General features: G+C 38.6%; 1 protein-coding gene across 1 annotated transcript in view; it reads left to right on the plus strand.

The window, feature by feature from the left end:
• The window catches only part of pik3c2b (phosphatidylinositol-4-phosphate 3-kinase, catalytic subunit type 2 beta), a 50,092-nt gene that overhangs the window by 7,140 nt on the left and 23,041 nt on the right, over positions 1–19,911 (plus strand). The window contains exons 5-13 of the mRNA XM_056269859.1: positions 7,367–7,487; positions 10,813–10,924; positions 11,509–11,588; positions 11,682–11,745; positions 13,140–13,286; positions 13,628–13,661; positions 14,496–14,691; positions 18,181–18,303; positions 18,765–18,932. Of these exons, the coding sequence (XP_056125834.1) occupies positions 7,367–7,487; positions 10,813–10,924; positions 11,509–11,588; positions 11,682–11,745; positions 13,140–13,286; positions 13,628–13,661; positions 14,496–14,691; positions 18,181–18,303; positions 18,765–18,932 (1,045 nt within the window). The remainder of the gene's footprint in view (positions 1–7,366; positions 7,488–10,812; positions 10,925–11,508; positions 11,589–11,681; positions 11,746–13,139; positions 13,287–13,627; positions 13,662–14,495; positions 14,692–18,180; positions 18,304–18,764; positions 18,933–19,911) is intronic.

Consider the following 19,911-nt stretch of genomic DNA (forward strand, 5'->3'; position numbering starts at 1 on the left):
CCTATAGTGTCTTATTATTCGAAATAATTGAATTTATTGATCAAATTTAGGAATTTAAAATGAAAGATGAAGCATACATTTAATAATATTGGGGGAGGGGATGCCCTTTAAAGGTGCAGATATTACAATATGCCGATTTAAATATCAAAGCTGATTGAACACTGAGAATATTGTTTCAGAATAAATTAACAAAAAAAAAAAATCCGGACGAGCAACTTTTTTACTCGGACAAGTGAATGACAGATTTACTTGTCCTAAGGACAAGTGTATGAAAAGGCTTAATGTCGAGCCCTCCCTATAGCAATGTCATCAGGATACACATACACCGGTAGGCAGTGCCCCACCTTACCGGGTGACCCAGAATTTATAGTTTACCCACCTCTTTTTTTACCACTACACCTCTGGTGTGTATGGAATCGAACTGAACAACTAGTTGTTAATGACATATTCCAATCATAAGCAAAACACAACGCCTCCTTCAGCTGTGCTTTAGTTAAAATTGCTGAACACAATGAGACTTATGTCACTATTTCTTTGGTCAGAAAAGTGGATACCAAACATGTGAGATTCCAGAACATTGTGATTTGACATCGTGGTAACCATAGCAGTTTCGGAAATGTTTGGGAGTCGGGTTTCGTACACTCTGTCTGAACAATAATTTAAGGGAACTTAGGTTGTTGTCACTCTTGGCCTCATTTATATTCTAGCAATACAGATCATAATTTTGAAATATTCTGCATCTACTCTGTTGAGCTTGGTTAAAATAGTAAAGCTGTATTTTCTCTTCCGCGTCCTGATACTTTTGAACAGGGCCACAGGATCTCATTGGAAAGACTGCTCTAAACTCGAAATTCTCTTAATGGCATTACACTGAATGGGTGTTCTGCCAGCCATCTGTTTTGTGTACTCAATTAAGAGGCAGCTTTTCATTCCCCCGCCTTGGAGGAACACTCTCAAACTCTTTCTCTCTCACACACACACCGAGAGGGAGAGACAAACAAATATGGCCTCATGTGGCGAGATTAGAGACTGGCCCGAGAAATATGACGCGAACATTATTTCACTCTCACTTATTCACTGCACTTGTTTATCTTGCATGATTTGCTTTACAGATGCCCTTTATCATGGCTTCCTGCCAGTTTGTGATGAATGCTGTCTGTGGTGCTATTTACACATGGGTCTTCCTTTGTGTCATAAGCAGCTGTGAAATCTGCTAAATGTTACTGAAATTATGCAGGTCAACTCAAAATGGTTCATAGGGCATGGAAATGTTTACTGTAAAGCATAGGGTCTGGAAAGCATAGAGTAAATATCACTACTCAGCCCACAAGCTGAATAAAGTAGACTGCCTTTATTGTCGTTATACCATGTACAACAAAATTAGGACATGCTTCCCTTGGTGCTTGAAGAAAAGATGCATACAACAAAAACATGAATGCAAAGTAATGTAGAACAATTTTATTATTAAATTATGTCATTAAAATAATTAATACAAATTTAATATTAAAATAAAACGTAGTGAATCATAAAATATATCTAAATCACGTATTAAGTGTAACACTTTAGACATTCTACTACTATAAGTAACCTTGCAACCACGTCAAGTAACTCTAAGTTGAGTATTAGTAGACTGTCAAAATAAAGTGTCTGCTACCAATGTACAGACTGACTAGAAGTAATTTTACAACTACATGTTGACTTATTCTACTTACACAAACCCTAACACCTAACCTAAGTCTACTACAAACTCCGAGTTAGTTGACATGTAGTTGCAAAGTTACTTATAGTGAAGTGACGTGTAGCCAAGTATGGTGTCCCATCCTTTGAGTTTGTGCTCTGCATTTCACCCATCCAAGTGCACACACACAGCAGTGAGTATTGAGCACATACACACAGCAGTGAGTATTGAGCACATACACACAGCAGTGAGTATTGAGCACATACACACAGCAGTGAGTATTGAGCACATACACACAGCAGTGAGTATTGAGCACATACACACAGCAGTGAGTATTGAGCACATACACACAGCAGTGAGTATTGAGCACATACACACAGCAGTGAGTATTGAGCACATACACACAGCAGTGAGTATTGAGCACATACACACAGCAGTGAGTATTGAGCACATACACACAGCAGTGAGTATTGAGCACATACACACAGCAGTGAGTATTGAGCACATACACACAGCAGTGAGTATTGAGCACATACACACAGCAGTGAGTATTGAGCACATACACACAGCAGTGAGTATTGAGCACATACACACAGCAGTGAGTATTGAGCACATACACACAGCAGTGAGTATTGAGCACATACACACAGCAGTGAGTATTGAGCACATACACACAGCAGTGAGTATTGAGCACATACACACAGCAGTGAGTATTGAGCACATACACACAGCAGTGAGTATTGAGCACATACACACAGCAGTGAGTATTGAGCACATACACACAGCAGTGAGTATTGAGCACATACACACAGCAGTGAGTATTGAGCACATACACACAGCAGTGAGTATTGAGCACATACACACAGCAGTGAGTATTGAGCACATACACACAGCAGTGAGTATTGAGCACATACACACAGCAGTGAGTATTGAGCACATACACACAGCAGTGAGTATTGAGCACATACACACAGCAGTGAGTATTGAGCACATACACACAGCAGTGAGTATTGAGCACATACACACAGCAGTGAGTATTGAGCACATACACACAGCAGTGAGTATTGAGCACATACACACAGCAGTGAGTATTGAGCACATACACACAGCAGTGAGTATTGAGCACATACACACAGCAGTGAGTATTGAGCACATACACACAGCAGTGAGTATTGAGCACATACACACAGCAGTGAGTATTGAGCACATACACACAGCAGTGAGTATTGAGCACATACACACAGCAGTGAGTATTGAGCACATACACACAGCAGTGAGTATTGAGCACATACACACAGCAGTGAGTATTGAGCACATACACACAGCAGTGAGTATTGAGCACATACACACAGCAGTGAGTATTGAGCACATACACACAGCAGTGAGTATTGAGCACATACACACAGCAGTGAGTATTGAGCACATACACACAGCAGTGAGTATTGAGCACATACACACAGCAGTGAGTATTGAGCACATACACACAGCAGTGAGTATTGAGCACATACACACAGCAGTGAGTATTGAGCACATACACACAGCAGTGAGTATTGAGCACATACACACAGCAGTGAGTATTGAGCACATACACACAGCAGTGAGTATTGAGCACATACACACAGCAGTGAGTATTGAGCACATACACACAGCAGTGAGTATTGAGCACATACACACAGCAGTGAGTATTGAGCACATACACACAGCAGTGAGTATTGAGCACATACACACAGCAGTGAGTATTGAGCACATACACACAGCAGTGAGTATTGAGCACATACACACAGCAGTGAGTATTGAGCACATACACACAGCAGTGAGTATTGAGCACATACACACAGCAGTGAGTATTGAGCACATACACACAGCAGTGAGTATTGAGCACATACACACAGCAGTGAGTATTGAGCACATACACACAGCAGTGAGTATTGAGCACATACACACAGCAGTGAGTATTGAGCACATACACACAGCAGTGAGTATTGAGCACATACACACAGCAGTGAGTATTGAGCACATACACACAGCAGTGAGTATTGAGCACATACACACAGCAGTGAGTATTGAGCACATACACACAGCAGTGAGTATTGAGCACATACACACAGCAGTGAGTATTGAGCACATACACACAGCAGTGAGTATTGAGCACATACACACAGCAGTGAGTATTGAGCACATACACACAGCAGTGAGTATTGAGCACATACACACAGCAGTGAGTATTGAGCACATACACACAGCAGTGAGTATTGAGCACATACACACAGCAGTGAGTATTGAGCACATACACACAGCAGTGAGTATTGAGCACATACACACAGCAGTGAGTATTGAGCACATACACACAGCAGTGAGTATTGAGCACATACACACAGCAGTGAGTATTGAGCACATACACACAGCAGTGAGTATTGAGCACATACACACAGCAGTGAGTATTGAGCACATACACACAGCAGTGAGTATTGAGCACATACACACAGCAGTGAGTATTGAGCACATACACACAGCAGTGAGTATTGAGCACATACACACAGCAGTGAGTATTGAGCACATACACACAGCAGTGAGTATTGAGCACATACACACAGCAGTGAGTATTGAGCACATACACACAGCAGTGAGTATTGAGCACATACACACAGCAGTGAGTATTGAGCACATACACACAGCAGTGAGTATTGAGCACATACACACAGCAGTGAGTATTGAGCACATACACACAGCAGTGAGTATTGAGCACATACACACAGCAGTGAGTATTGAGCACATACACACAGCAGTGAGTATTGAGCACATACACACAGCAGTGAGTATTGAGCACATACACACAGCAGTGAGTATTGAGCACATACACACAGCAGTGAGTATTGAGCACATACACACAGCAGTGAGTATTGAGCACATACACACAGCAGTGAGTATTGAGCACATACACACAGCAGTGAGTATTGAGCACATACACACAGCAGTGAGTATTGAGCACATACACACAGCAGTGAGTATTGAGCACATACACACAGCAGTGAGTATTGAGCACATACACACAGCAGTGAGTATTGAGCACATACACACAGCAGTGAGTATTGAGCACATACACACAGCAGTGAGTATTGAGCACATACACACAGCAGTGAGTATTGAGCACATACACACAGCAGTGAGTATTGAGCACATACACACAGCAGTGAGTATTGAGCACATACACACAGCAGTGAGTATTGAGCACATACACACAGCAGTGAGTATTGAGCACATACACACAGCAGTGAGTATTGAGCACATACACACAGCAGTGAGTATTGAGCACATACACACAGCAGTGAGTATTGAGCACATACACACAGCAGTGAGTATTGAGCACATACACACAGCAGTGAGTATTGAGCACATACACACAGCAGTGAGTATTGAGCACATACACACAGCAGTGAGTATTGAGCACATACACACAGCAGTGAGTATTGAGCACATACACACAGCAGTGAGTATTGAGCACATACACACAGCAGTGAGTATTGAGCACATACACACAGCAGTGAGTATTGAGCACATACACACAGCAGTGAGTATTGAGCACATACACACAGCAGTGAGTATTGAGCACATACACACAGTGAACGCATGAGAGTAGAAGAGAGTGCTGTTCATTTACCCCCCCCACCTACATTTCCTGCCTGTACAGAGACTCGAGACTCAAACCTGCGACCTTTGGGTTACAAGTCTGACTATAACCATTAGGCCACAACTGCCCAGTTAGTGAATGTCTAAAGTGGACCATCGAAAAATAGTCATTGGGTTTGAATAATGAATGATCTGCCCTTTGATTTGACAAGATTCTCACATTCATGGAAAACCTGGAAATGACTAGCAATGTAAAAGTTTCTAAGCCTGACCTTCCAAAAGTCATGAAATAAAATATCAAAATTCAGAAGTTTAATATGAAAATGATTATAGTGAATGTAAACGTATAGTCTTGCTCTCAAACTCACGCCATTGGTCAATTCATGAGTCAGCGTTGCTATGTCAAGGTGCTCAAACAAACAGAGCAATGTTAGAAAAAAACACAGAATGGCAATGTTTACACTTTTAGGTGGAAATCAACTGACAAAAGGGTTTACTTGTCTCAGCATAGTAAACTGGAATGAAAGGTTTTAACATAAAGAATTGCATCACCAGTAAGAACAAGAAATGTGGAAATTGTGCCTTGCAGAACAAATGTGGGTTACAAGTGTCTAATTGGAATGTGTATCCCGGTCCATTCACATAAAAAAAAATGTATTAAAAGCGTAGCCTCAAGACTCATGTTCAAACAGAAGTGACCAATTCATTATTGAGAAAGTACGGAGGAAATTGAGGTGTGTGTGTGTGAGAGAGAGACAGGGGCGTTTCTCCAAAATGTGCTCCCACTGTGACCGCAGTGCAGTACATCTGCCCAGTTAGGGTGTAATTTGTGGGAAGGGTGGATTAACCTTTTTCTGGTTCATCCATACCTCTGCTCTTATTCTTTTCTTCCACATCCTCCCATTGAAGTGACGAACATTGCTATGAACCAAGGGAAAATTCCCATCTTCTTTGTCTGTTGTCCACTGAATGTATTCAGATCAGTAGGTGCTAATTTACTGTATCGGGAGCATCTGGCCACATGTCCATTTCCAGGAAGGGATGCACAGACTTGTCACTAATTGATGACCTCTTATTGATCTCGCTACAAGACAAACCAATACCTTTTGAGGCATACTGGGCACTTATTTTCTTTTTCTTTGTGTGCTCACTGTCTTTTGTTAGCTAGCATTTGCTTAGTTACCTGGAAACTAGTTTCTCAAGCTTCAAGCGATTTCATGATTTAAAGTAGTTAAACAGTTTCTGACTAAGTCAAGCTAACCATGTAAAAACAATGCAGTTTATTAGCTAAATTTATTGAAGCTTTTTAAGGCATTAGTATCTAAGAGATAACTACCATATTTAATTGATTTTTACAGTCCGCAACATTTTTCCTGCGCAAAAACGAGTATCAGTGTGACAGACAGTATTATATTTGAAAAGATTAATTTACAACAAAATGCAGCTAATAAAACTATAAACCATACAAAAAATAGGGAGAGTAAAAGACATTTGTAACGTAACTTTTTTTTTCAGGATTTTTGATCAAATAGAAAGTTTAAAAGAACAGCATTTATTTTGAAATCAATCTTTTGTATCATTGTTTTCACTAAAATATTAAGCAGCACAGCTGTTTTAACATTAATAAGAAATGTTTCTTGAGCATTAGATGTGACACTGAATACTGGAGTAATGACTGCTAAAAATTACATTTCAAAATATATTAAAATGGAACATTTTATTTAAATTGTAATATTTCACAATATACCTGTTTTATGTATCTGAATGTACTGTATTTTTGATCAAATAAATGCAACCTTGGGAAGCTTAAGAGACTTACAAAAACATTACTTTTCAAAAGTTTAGGGACAGATTTTCTTAGTGTACTAGTGTATATGACAGAGGACATTCTAGGAAAATAAGTTATTGCCTATACAATACATACAACGTATGTAATCCAGATGGCAATTACACTCTATATACTACTAAACATTTTAGTGACTTATTTACACTGTTGGATAGTTATTTCTCATCATGCAAGTAAAGTTAAGTAATGTTAGTATTTTTCTTCTCTTCACAAAGGATCTTCAACCATAGACCTGTTGATCTATCAGACCCTCTGCTATTCCCATGATGACCTGGATATGATTGATGTGGACGACTACCTGCTGAAAATCTGTGGCCAGGCAGAGTTCCTCAAAAAGTAAGAACTAAGGGTTTTCACCAAAAAGTGACTTGACCTCACTTCTTGATGCTTTGTTTGTTTGCTTGCGATCTAAATGCATAGAACTTACAAAGACATAAATCAAAAGTTACATACAGTAGTTTACCCTTCATCTTTAGCCTGCCAAATGACCCTACATAAAACAGAGCAATTAGCAGCCTTGGGATGAAAGCTTACTCTGAAACTTCTACTCACTCTGAGCATTTTATTGGCTTTTTCTAAGGTAAAATTAGAGGCAACCACTGCATTTTAATTGTGTTCCAAACACATTCTCCCACAATCTTTATTAGAGATACACTGGTCGACCGACCATAACTCAGAACCGGATGGTTTTTGCTGTAAACACAGATTTTTGATTTTATTTTGGCTGATCTTTATTCCGGATTTGCACACAAACTGCATTGCAATCATTTCCCAAAATTTCATTTGTATTGAAATATTACAAAGTTTGAAAACAGGACGTTAACGCGATGCTCGAAATATAGGAAGAAAAATATAAATCTTGAATTGGGGGGAGGGTTTAATGAATGTATCTGAAGAGAACCGACTGTCTTCAGAAAAGTTTTGATGACGTTTTATTTTCCTCTTACCTCCAGAGAAACCGCTGCTGTTCCATAAGCGCCACCTACTGTCAGAGTGAATTTTCATTTTCTTTCAGTCCATCTGCTGTTTTTGTTTTGAGGGTGTCTATGTAGCATAATGTCACAAATCTAAAGTCAGACCATTCTGTTTTACTTTAAATCTTGAAATTTTACTATCCAGTTCAAAAACAACGTCTCATGCTACATGTGTGTAGCATCTTTGTTTGGATTGTGATTATAATTTAGAGGTTGCCTAACTTGCCTCTAATTTTAAATGGCTACAGATATTTTTAAGGCCAGTTTGCCAGAGCAAATAAAGTCTGCTAAAAAAATAAGTTTGCTTAAAATATCGAAATCGGTCAATTTGCTTGTAACGATTGGAATCTGCCATGAAAAATCATGATTGGTGCATCACTAGTCTTTATGATGTTCATGTCTGGCAATAATTCATATTCCAGGCTTCTTGCAAATACTGTTGACAACAGGATTTTTTTGGAGATCTGCATTTTTCTTCCAGGGGATTCATGTCCACCTCACATTGGGGAGAAAATCCAACCGCTCACTCATATGTGCAAAGCATTACGGCCAAAAAACGTCCCCCTGCTGCTTGTTAGTTGGCATTGTGTTGCTAAAACATTCTCGTCTAATAGCATAATGAACTACATGTTACAAGCATTTCTGTTGTAACTACATTTGAGTTGTGGGTGGAAATGGGGTGATTCCCAAAAAAATGAGCTGAACTGAAGATCTGCGGTTTGTGGTCTGAAAAGTTCCTCGTCGTATAAATGTGGCCCTCAATTGTGGTTTCATAAAAACTAGCTGTGCTTATGTCTGTGGACTGCTGTAACCACATTTGGTTTCCCCATGACACGACCACCTTTTGAGGCAGACATAACCACTTGTACATGTGCTCTTCCTGTTTTTCTTTTTTTTTTAAAGGCCACTTGACATTTTTGATGTTCCAGTTGGTTGTATTTCTTTTAAAAGGCAAAAAAGACAGAGCTGAGACTGAGTGTGTATGTGCGACAAGAACAGCAGGTGTGATTCGGTTGAATGTGTTGGTTGTTTTTGCTGTGGGTGCAGCTGTGTGATAGGAAGTGTGTCTTTTCCTGATAACCATGTGCTTGTGCAGGGCCGTGAGGAGGCGCCGTTTTGTGTGTATGACTGTTGTAAAATAATAAGCATCAGTTTCAGAACAATAACGTACTTCACTCATGGAGGCCTTTTTCTGGGTCCTCACACTTATTTTTGTTACAGTGTTTCATTGACATTTAGAAGAGCAGTTTGTAGGATTTTCATACTGAATTGTTAGACCAAGGTTATTTTAAAATAAAATGTACAAAACGGCCACAAAATGGTTTGTGCGCTGTATCACGAGACAAAAGGGGTGTTTTTGAAAAATCTCTTGTGCTATTTTAAAATGTGATTTTATTCCTTTGGCAAAGCTGAATTTTCAGCAGCCATGACTGATTTCTGAAGGATCATGTGACACTGAAGACTTTCTAATGCTTTATATATATATATATATAAAAAATTGGATTCTCTGGATAGAAAAGGTTAAAAGAACAGCATTTATTTATATAGGTTTTTTTTTTTTATTAACATGAATGTCTTTTACTCTCACCTGTGCTCAATTTAATACATCCTTGTGGAAGTTAAAAAAAAAAGAATGATAATAATCTTATCTTGTTTATCTGCCTTGTTTGGTTCGATTGAATCGAACTCTAGTTCGTTTCCCCCCTTGGTGCGGACCTTTTGGGCAGGTGTGAATACAGCAATCGAACTCGGGTGCGGACCAAACAACCGAACCGAGACCCAGCTGAAGAGGTGGTCTCGGTACGGTTCCAAACGAACTCTGGTACGGTTCGTTTACGGTGTGAACATGAACCGACCCAATTGCAAGAAAGCACTGCGCCTTTTAGTTAAAAGGCTTCCGTAGTCGGAGATTTTGGCATAATGGTTTGTGTTCTTGTTGTTCAAGTGCGAAAGAGAATTCCATTCCGGCGCGGTGTCTGGCCACACGATACTGTTGCGCGTCTTTCTGCGCGTCGTGTGTGCGTCATTGGAATGGAATGAGTGTGTGCATCAGGACATTCACATACAGAGCGTTCTCTTTAGTCTATATGAACTGCAAAAGCTTTTTTTGCATCTATGCGCGATTAATGTAACGATGGTTACAATACAAGGATGATGCGTTAAACTGGACAAACTTAATCGCAAGCGTTAACATTGACAGCACTTGTTAGCAGTATATACAATAAGAATCTCATTATTTGAATGTGTGAACATAGCCCCTCTCTATGAATGAAAACTTTATACCTTATCCGTCTTCTGCGCAGTTTCTTCATATTGCGTTTGTACAGAATAACACAAAATTAGTCAAATAACAAATATTGCAGTACGAAATATCTCCATGCTGAGCCTTTTTGCACTTCCTGATTTCCCTACTTGAGAATCCTTGTCCAATGAATGGACGACCTTAGCACACTTGTGGTTTTGTTTACAAATTTTGGTTCACTTGCAAAAAGAGCAGTGTGAAAGCGAACCGTACCAAAAAATGTTTTTTTTAATTGGTCCGGACCAAAGCAAGTGAACTATCGGACTTTCCTGGTGTGAATACACCCTTACTGACCCAAACTTGAAAACGATATTGTATGTGTTTATAAAGACATTATGGACCAATAGATCTCAATTTTGCTTTTGCCTCTTTCCTTTCTGCTAAGCACTGAGACTCTGGCGAGCTTTGAGTACATCCAGCAATGTCTGAAGTTTGACTGGGACATTCGACTCCTCCTTACCAAACGGAGCTCTGTCAGCATGGAGCTCACCCGAATGGTAAGACCAAAGCTGACAGCAGATGGATTAGTGACCCAACAAAATGTTTACGTCTTGTTTAAACTGTTGAAACCGCAGGAAACACCTTTTAGGAAACCTTTTTTTAGACCGATTAACACCAACTCTGCACTCCTTGTGTACTCAATTCTTGAAAGTATAAAACCTTGAGTTACAGGTTTGAATGAGTGCAATCAATATTAACCCTACTGAATGTTGAACACTAAAAAAAGCAATCCACATAGCGCCAGGCATGTTTGTCCATGCAATTCCTCAAGCTTATTTGGAAAATTTCAAAAAACATTTTTTACATCTGATTACATTTATGTTGCCTTTAGAGTAGAATGCATATCTGGTATGTGTCCTTACACCTAGATGATGCACTTGCACTTACAAATAAAGGTATCAATTTTCACAGCAATGACATTGAAGAACTGTTTGCTTAGTGTGAAGAATATTTTAATATTCTAAAGAACCTTTTGTTTAACCAACACCATTTATGAATCTTTATTCATAAGTGTATAAGATAATGGTGTTTGAATTCTTAAATGTTTGCATTATTTAATGAATGTGGTTGTTGTTAACAGCTTGAGGATGATGATACTCCATCCACCATGAACCACAATATTCTACTGCAAGAGAGGCCAATCAAACAGACTGTGACCAGGTAATGGTGATGAAGAGGAGGTTTAGGCTGTTGTATGCATGAGTGATTTAACTTCCACACTGTTTGAATCATACTCTTTTATTTGTGTGACAGGGAAGCACTGACTCTCCTCCTGGATACCTTTCACAACGAGGCTGAGTCTTTCCTTTTATCGGAGGTAAGCTTGTTACAAACATTGCTTATGTGAAAATTGTTTGATCATGAAATTTAAATGAGTCGGAACACATTAGTTCTTTGTCCAAAACACGTTTTTTTTTTTCTTACCCTGATTCACTATGGTAAGCCTATTACAAGTGTTTATATTTTAGACTTACCAGGATGGTTTTCCCGGGAAATTACGTACATTCGCCTGTGCTTCTGTCGTCACATCTGAAAACAGAGAAAAGTTGATCTAGCTAAATTGACGTGTGTATGTTGAGGCATAGGCTAGCTGTCCAAACGAGCAAGAGGTTGACATGAGCACTCTAAATCACCCTTTCAAAAACTACTAACAGAGGAGAGTCTGCTGGGAGAAAGGGAATGCGACCGAGCTCGTAATAAAACAAGAAAAGACATTGGCTTGGCTTTTTGGAGATGGTGAGAATTTAGGGATTTGAGATGTTGCTAAAGCGATGTGGAGAAGGAATCATTAGTACTTAACAGGCGAGCAAGATCATACTTTATTGAACCGATAAATTGCCATGTGTAGCTCTCTAACCGCGTTCATAGTAAAGCATTAATTATTGTGAAGGGTCATTTCATTATGGTTGTAATGCAGTGCTGGAATTTATTTGAGGAAGTATTGTATCTATAAATGGGTAAAGCTACAGTAACGTCTTAGTTTAGATGGAAAGCATCTCAAGCTGACTAGTTTGTTATACCTCTTAAGCATAGTCGTGAATGTTTAATGAGCAGAAGGGTAATCTCTAATTTGTGTTTTTTTTACCATATTCATCCGCACAGTCACGTAGAGCCAAAGCAAAACAAAAACGATGTTCTTACTCAATGCATGCTGTTTTTTTTTTTTTTAAGTTCCTTTTAAAGTGGAGAGGTGTGATATATGGCCAATCCAAATCACAAAGATATTTGTGGTTTCCAAACCGTTTCCTAACCATTCCCTTCATCTGTCATAGGGAAGAAAAGGCTAATTGGCAAAAAAAAAATTGTCCAATTGCAATGTATATACGAGTGAAACTGCTTCTCAAACAAGAATAAAATGCAGGACTGGAATTAATTTTGTCCATCGGAACTGATTGGATCGTTGTGGTTTTTCTCTTGCTGTCGCTCATATGAGTGACGAGTTGTTCTGCCCTCCTGCCTAGAGTCAAGAGAAGAGATGTCAGTGCAAGAGGAAGTTATTTTGATTAAAGTTACGAGCGCACATGATTTAAAAAAACAAATAAAATCATTCATAATATTGCAATATTCCATAAAATAAGAATCGTCCATTTTTATTTCATGACTTTAAAGTATTTGAATGTCAAATTACCTTTAAACGCATATGCTCAATATGGTTTTTGAAATGCCTTCATCCATCTATGTTTCAGAGTTTTTGTTTTTTCTCACTTGCAGGTGGAGTTACCATTGCATGTGGAGCGTTTAGTGCAGTCGGTGAAGGCCCTGTGCACTTCTCTAGCAGCTGTTGAAACACCTGACATCACCGCTGCCCTAAACCAGCTGCCAGCTTGCCCCTGCAGACTACAGCCTAAAGTGCAGAAGGTAGTACCTTTGAACTGTTAGTCACAAATCATTACATGGGAAATATTTTAGAAATCTGATGAGCATATAATATGGATTCTGCCTTTTTTTTGCTGACTACTTTCATGTGAGCAGACTGAGCACAGATATGCATGCTGCAAACTTGCAGCTTTTGCTGCTTCTAGTTCCTCAAATGACTAGACCATTCTCTGCATTGCTTAAACCACTAACCTTTAAAACAGCTAGAAATGCCATGCATGTGTTTCTTCTTGTGTTTTACAAGTTTCATTTTCACTACAGAAATAGTGTGGCTCTATCTGGTATGCATGCTTATGTATGTCTTTTTCTGTTTGTTTTTATAGGATGTCAGTGTCTTGGCGAAGAAAGAAAACAGAGGTACTGTGCTTCTGGGTCATACTGCGGTCTTCGATCTTTGTCAAACTGAAGCATTTAGCTTTTTTAAACCCAACCTTTACAAAACACACACACACACACACACACACACACACACACACACACACACACACACACACACACACACACACACACACACACACACACACACACACACACACACACACACACACACACACACACGTATATATATATATATATATATATATATATATATATATATGACATTTTAGAATAAAAGTAAAGGTATATTTTTGGGGACAAAAAAAAAAATGTTTTTGTTTTTTTATATTAAGATTTAGTGACTGTTTCACCGTGCCTAAATTTATTTAGCTACTTTACAAATGCATTCTATACATATATTTGATTGTTTAAAGTAGTAAGTTGGGTCTGGAACAAGGATAAAACAATCCATAACTAAAAATATTATAAAAAAAGTTTATTTAAAATATCCAAAGATGTACTGTAGGTTCGGTCACCTCAAGTGTGTCCATACTGGACAAGTAGTGTTTGCCTCTTCTTGGGGTGACGTGGTTGAGGATGTATGCAAGCGTTTCATGTTTGTTGGAAGAGTGTTTATGTAGCATCCTGCTACAATGATGTCTGTGATCCCAGATAGGGATAAACAGGAAGGATGCACCCTTGTGCATGACATGTTTAACTTTAACATTTGGTGTGCGTTCCTGCTGCTGCTTCATCCAACATTCTAGGAGCATAACATGCAAAAAAATGAAATGTTTCAGAGTGGTGTAATTATGAATAATTTTTAGCATCATAATCTGTATATAAACAGCAGAACCTTTTTTTCCTTTACAGTGGCAATTGTGGAGAAGTTGACTGCAGCTATCTTGGATCTTGTGGAGTTGTACTGTAGCACTTTCAATGCTAATTTCCACACCATGCCACACAGCAGCAGATCCACAGCCCCCATACAGGAAGCTGGCATGGTCACCAACGTCCTTTCCTTCAGTGTTTACGCGGCTCATCGCGTTCCCATTACATGGGCTGCCAGGTAGTGCTATCTTTTCTTGGTTTGTATATATCAGCCTGTGAACCTAGCATGCATTATACACTGGTACAAAATTATAATAATACAAAAGTATAAAGCAGCACAACTGTTTTTAACATGGATAATAATACAAAATGTTTCTGGAGCGCCAAATAAGTATGTTAGAATGATTTCTAAAGGATCCCTTTAGTAAGTGATCTGAAATAATAGCTGCTGAAAATTCAGTTTGCCATCACAGGAATAATTGACATTTTAAAATGTATTCAATTACAACACAGTACTATTGTGAAATGTAAAAATTTTAAATACCTGTTTTTTTGTTTCTTCTTCATTTTATGTGGATCAAATGAATGAAGTCTTGGCGAGCATAAGAGATTTCTTTAAAAAAAAAAAAATAGATTACTTACCCCAAACTTAAACGCTAGTGTACACTGTAACACCTCTGTGTTTACATTATGTAACATGAACAAGTGCACAAGTGACAATGTGGGTTTTGCTAAAAATTGGAATGCGAAAAGATTATATCTGACTCTTTCCCTACAACACTTTTATAAAATGGGTAGTTGTTGAATATGAAAGTGGGTTGGATTGTCGGTTTGAACGAGTTCAGATTTGCAGTTTTGAAAGTTCTTGTTTGTTATTAAAACCTGTCATTCCGGATTGCTAATCTGTTGGCGTTTGCAAAAGACTTTCCATGGTATCATTTTACGTGCTGCGATTCGCCCCATTTCTATGAACCAAAAACTGAAAGTAGAAATATTCAAAACATTTAAGGCAAATAACATGGACCTTATGGATTAATCAGGAAAAATAACTAATTCTTGCCTTGTAGGCCGTGAGACAGAGGGTTGATTGGTACCATTTTGAGGGATTAAACCGCATGGTGATTTGTGTAGGTATATGACCCTGTATTTGAAAAACGTGTGATAGCATTAGATTCAAGGTAGTTTATGGTTACGGAGGACGATTTTCAAACATATGTCAAGAAAAAGGATAAATGAATTTGTCTTTAAATAAATTTTAAATTTTATAAAAATGTTATACAATTTTATAAATTTTTATAATAAAAAAAATTATACATTTTTTAAAATGATAAAAGGATAAATTCTCTTTTGTAGTCACTGAACACCTCACCTTGAGGTAGGATGATATAAGTGTTGATTTCTAATGAACGCTACCATGGATCGCATGCTATCACACATTTTCCAACACTAGAGATGTGTACCTTCATGAAAATCAAAAATAAATTTAATCCCTCAAAATGGTACCGGTAGCCCAAATTTGGGGTCCCGTCTCATGGCCTATTGGTTAAGTTTCACTATTCACATAATTGACATTTTAAACATTTTCAAATACACATGTTTGTATTTGTACAGGAAGTTTTTTTTCTTTTCTTTTTTTTTCCCCAGCAAATAGCTTTCCAGATTGCATGACCGCCATCTGTTGATCACATTCATGGTCTCATTTGTGACAAAAAAAAACCCCCTGAATGTTGCATTTGATGCCTCTACTTCCACAATAGTCAACTTTTCCCGTGGTCTAATTTCCAGAGTCCTCAGAATTCAGAGACGCAGCTGGACACCAGCTGTCCACGTTGCTGATCCCCTTTGGTAATCCAGCAGGATTATTTGGCGTTATGGTGCACTGAGAAAAGAAATTCTAAAAGTTCTCGGTCTTCTCCACCCTCTGTCCTAACCTAGAACCGTGACAACCGCTCCCACCAGTATGGAGACAGATGCTGGCCAACCCTAAATGTCACTACACCTCGCCCAGTCGTTCAGTGATAAAGTAATACAGCCCTTTCCCCTCCCCCTCACAGCACAGGAATGGTCTCTCCCGCCCATTGACCTGGACTAGTGCTCTTTGTCTCCCTCTGAAACTGATGCTGACTGGAACGAGCCATCACAAAGAAGCACGTATGGGAACTCGGCATAAACTTTGACCTTTTGAGGCCAGGCGGAGGGCAGGCTGGGCACCAGGCACCTGTGCAGTGGTGATGGAGGGCTGACATTCCCCTGCATCCCATCTGCTTTTGGCAATTCGAGTCAATCAGATGGTTCCTTCAGGGCTCAAATCTGATCTCAGATCAGTGTTAAATGTTCATTCCAAACTTTATCATGAAGATCGTTAATATAATTTTTAGGAGGCAATAACCATGGTGGGTTTTCCTCTGGAATGTTTTTTTTCTGGATCCTCTAATCAGTTTTAGGATTGGTAACATTAATGTTTCACTCATGTGTTTTTCTTCCCTCTTTGGTATTCCATTTAGCTTGGGAATGTTTTTTTTTCTTCTATTTAAATCTGTCTCAGGAGAGTTCATTTCCCATTTTGGAGTCTATGTGCTTAAATTGAAGTTGAATGATATGGGAGAACATTGTATAATGTTGGGATTAGGAGAGAGGAGTTGGAAAAAGGTGGCAAGGTTTCCACAACCATTAACTGCGCTTGAGAACCCACATATAAAAGCTGTCTGTTGGTAAAGGCTTGTTTACTAAAGCATCAATCAGACTTCAGTGTTTAGGACATTCAGCAGAAATGCATAGATCCAACTTTTGTGTATTCTATTAACCATATCTTGTTGGACTTCTCTGCTTTTCAAGAGAATTTTTCATTTTTGAGAGCTGTCCGTCACCCTCAAGTTGTTTTGAACCTGTATGAATTTCTTTCTTTTGCTGAACACAAGATATTTTGAACTGAAGAATGTCGGAAACCAAACAGTTGACAGGGCACCATTGACTTCCATAGTATGGAAAAAAATTAAAATACTATGGAAGGCAATTGGGTCCATCAACTTTTTGGTTAATCATATTCTTCAAAATATCACCTTTTGTGTTCCAAAGTAAGAAACTCATACAGGTTTGGAACAACTTGAGGGTACATGGCAATTTTCATTTTTAGGTGAACTAAACCTTTACTAAACAAAATTGTCATCTACTTGCCTTAATCTCTATTAAGGACTTGTTTAATAAAATCTTACCAGCAAAAGTTTTTGAATTTTTGTCATATGTACATGTATAACACCTGTTTTTGTTTTACTCTTAAATAATTGGTATAAAACCGACTCCGTACAATCTCTTGTCATGAGACATGGCATTAATATCTTAACTACCTACGTAAAGTAAAACTCATGCCAAAAATGACCATAGTCCACATGAATTCTAAGGTATATTACAACAGAATGAAATTTTAGTCTGAATGATGAATTGTCAAGATTTTCTGGGAAAACCGAGTAGTAGCAATTTCTGATTTGTGAATTAAAAAAGATTGGACTTAAAAGAATGAGGAATCTATTGATCTAGTTCATAAAACCAGGCTGAATGAATCATACACACTGATCTGGTTTCCGAGTTCAGCTGAATTTGGTCACAGTGGTTAAGTTAGCAGCTCTCTGGAAAGGGTGATTTAATGGCCCACTTTTTTTAGCTTCTTTTAGATTTTTGCTGCCATTTGCTGATCTCACCCTCTTTCTCTTTCTTTCACAAACATCCACAGCTATGAAAATTTCTTCCTGTCCTGTTCTCTCACCCACGGTGGGGTGGAACTATGTGCCCCCCAGCACACCAGTAAACAGTCTGTCAGCAAATATCTCTTCCACCTGGTAGTGTGGGACCAGAGGTGAGCCTGACGCCAATCCACACATGCTACACAGTCCCATGAATACAATCTCTTTGAGGTTAAAAAAAGCAAGTGGCCTAATGTTTGAACACGTTAGATCTTAGTTTGTTTACCTAGTACTTCAGATGTAAAATTTGAAAATAGCTCGTCCATCTCCGCTTCCTGTGGCTGTTTTTGTACTCTGCCCCCTTCATTTTGTTATTGTTCTGTTATGTTTCAGTAGACAGTTATTTTATTTTCTCCATCCTAGTAAATATATTTAGGTACACGTATGTAGGTGTGCATGTACTATTATAACTCCAGGTGTAGGTGTTTAAAATAAAAGGTTGCATTTATGTTCTTGTTGTTAGTTTTAAGAGCAAACTAAGACATTTCTAATTGTTTTTACGAAAATGTATTGCCATTTCAAAAACATGGTTGTGACTGGCATTATTTATTAATTTATCTTTTTCAATATATAGAGTTTGCTTCCCCGTCCAGATCAACCAGTTGCCAAGGGAGTCACAGCTGACTGTGATGCTATATGCCACCCCTCTACCGCCCCCTGGAAGTGCGGAGGAGAAGAGCAAGCAGAAACGCAGCATTGAAGCTCTGGGCTGGGTTACCATGCCTCTATTTAACTTTAGACAGTAAGCATGAACCTGTCTTTATTTTTATTGCTGGCTGACTGTCAATTTTTTTTTTTGCTTTTGTCATTAATAATGATTGCATTTTATACTGGAGGGCATGAAAACGGGCTCTTTAAGCACTAGAGTTCTGTTGATACTCACCTCCTACATCAATCCAGCTGTGGTGTTCAGAACAGACCGACTTCTGCAAGTCTAACGCGGCCTACAAACACCACACACACTAAAACAAGTGTTTTTTTTTTGTGTGTTTTTTTGTGTGTATTCCAGTTCTTGAGAAATGGTGTATTTAGAAGTAGATAACAGTATGCAGTTAGGGGTGGGCGCTATCCCCCAAAAGAAGTGATATATTTTTGCCAATGTAAAAAAAATAAAGCACTGATTATTTCATTCCAGTAGGTGTATTTAACACTAACATTCAAGTAAGAAATAGAATAAACAAACGTAAAAAATGTAACGCTACATAGACTTCACTGAATACATTTATTTATTTATATGCATGCATACATGCATACATACATACATGCATACATGCATACATACATACATACATACATACATTCTTATTAAAGTTATTGTCTTGGTCTTTTGTGGTTTACATTGATTGCAAACGGCAGCAGGTTTATTAGGCTGCTGTCACTTTAAGACCGGATGCATGTCTGTTTATTAGATCCGTGCATGAGGTTTTCTCCCAAGTGTTTACGTTCATTTAAGACCTAACCGACTGTGTTTGTGTAAACCGTATGTATTTGACTGTTTAAATGCAATAAGACGCGAAAGATAAATCTGTTTAGTACTCCCGCACTGTTTGACAAGGTTTTAGTGTGCGCTCTTCGGGTGTATGCGCTAAGAAAAGATGTCAGAACAGCGTGCGACTAAAAGGTTTAACCGGCAGCGCTTTAACTGGCATCCCTGTCGCGGAGTTAACGTGAGGTAAATGTATGTTGGGATGGAGGCGCCAGAACTGCAACTGATAGAATGC

This window comes from Rhinichthys klamathensis, unplaced genomic scaffold, assembly GCF_029890125.1.
Source record: "Rhinichthys klamathensis goyatoka isolate OS25496 unplaced genomic scaffold, OSU_Roscu_1.1 h1tg000291l_1, whole genome shotgun sequence".
In the NCBI taxonomy this organism is placed as follows: Eukaryota; Metazoa; Chordata; class Actinopteri; order Cypriniformes; family Leuciscidae; genus Rhinichthys; species Rhinichthys klamathensis.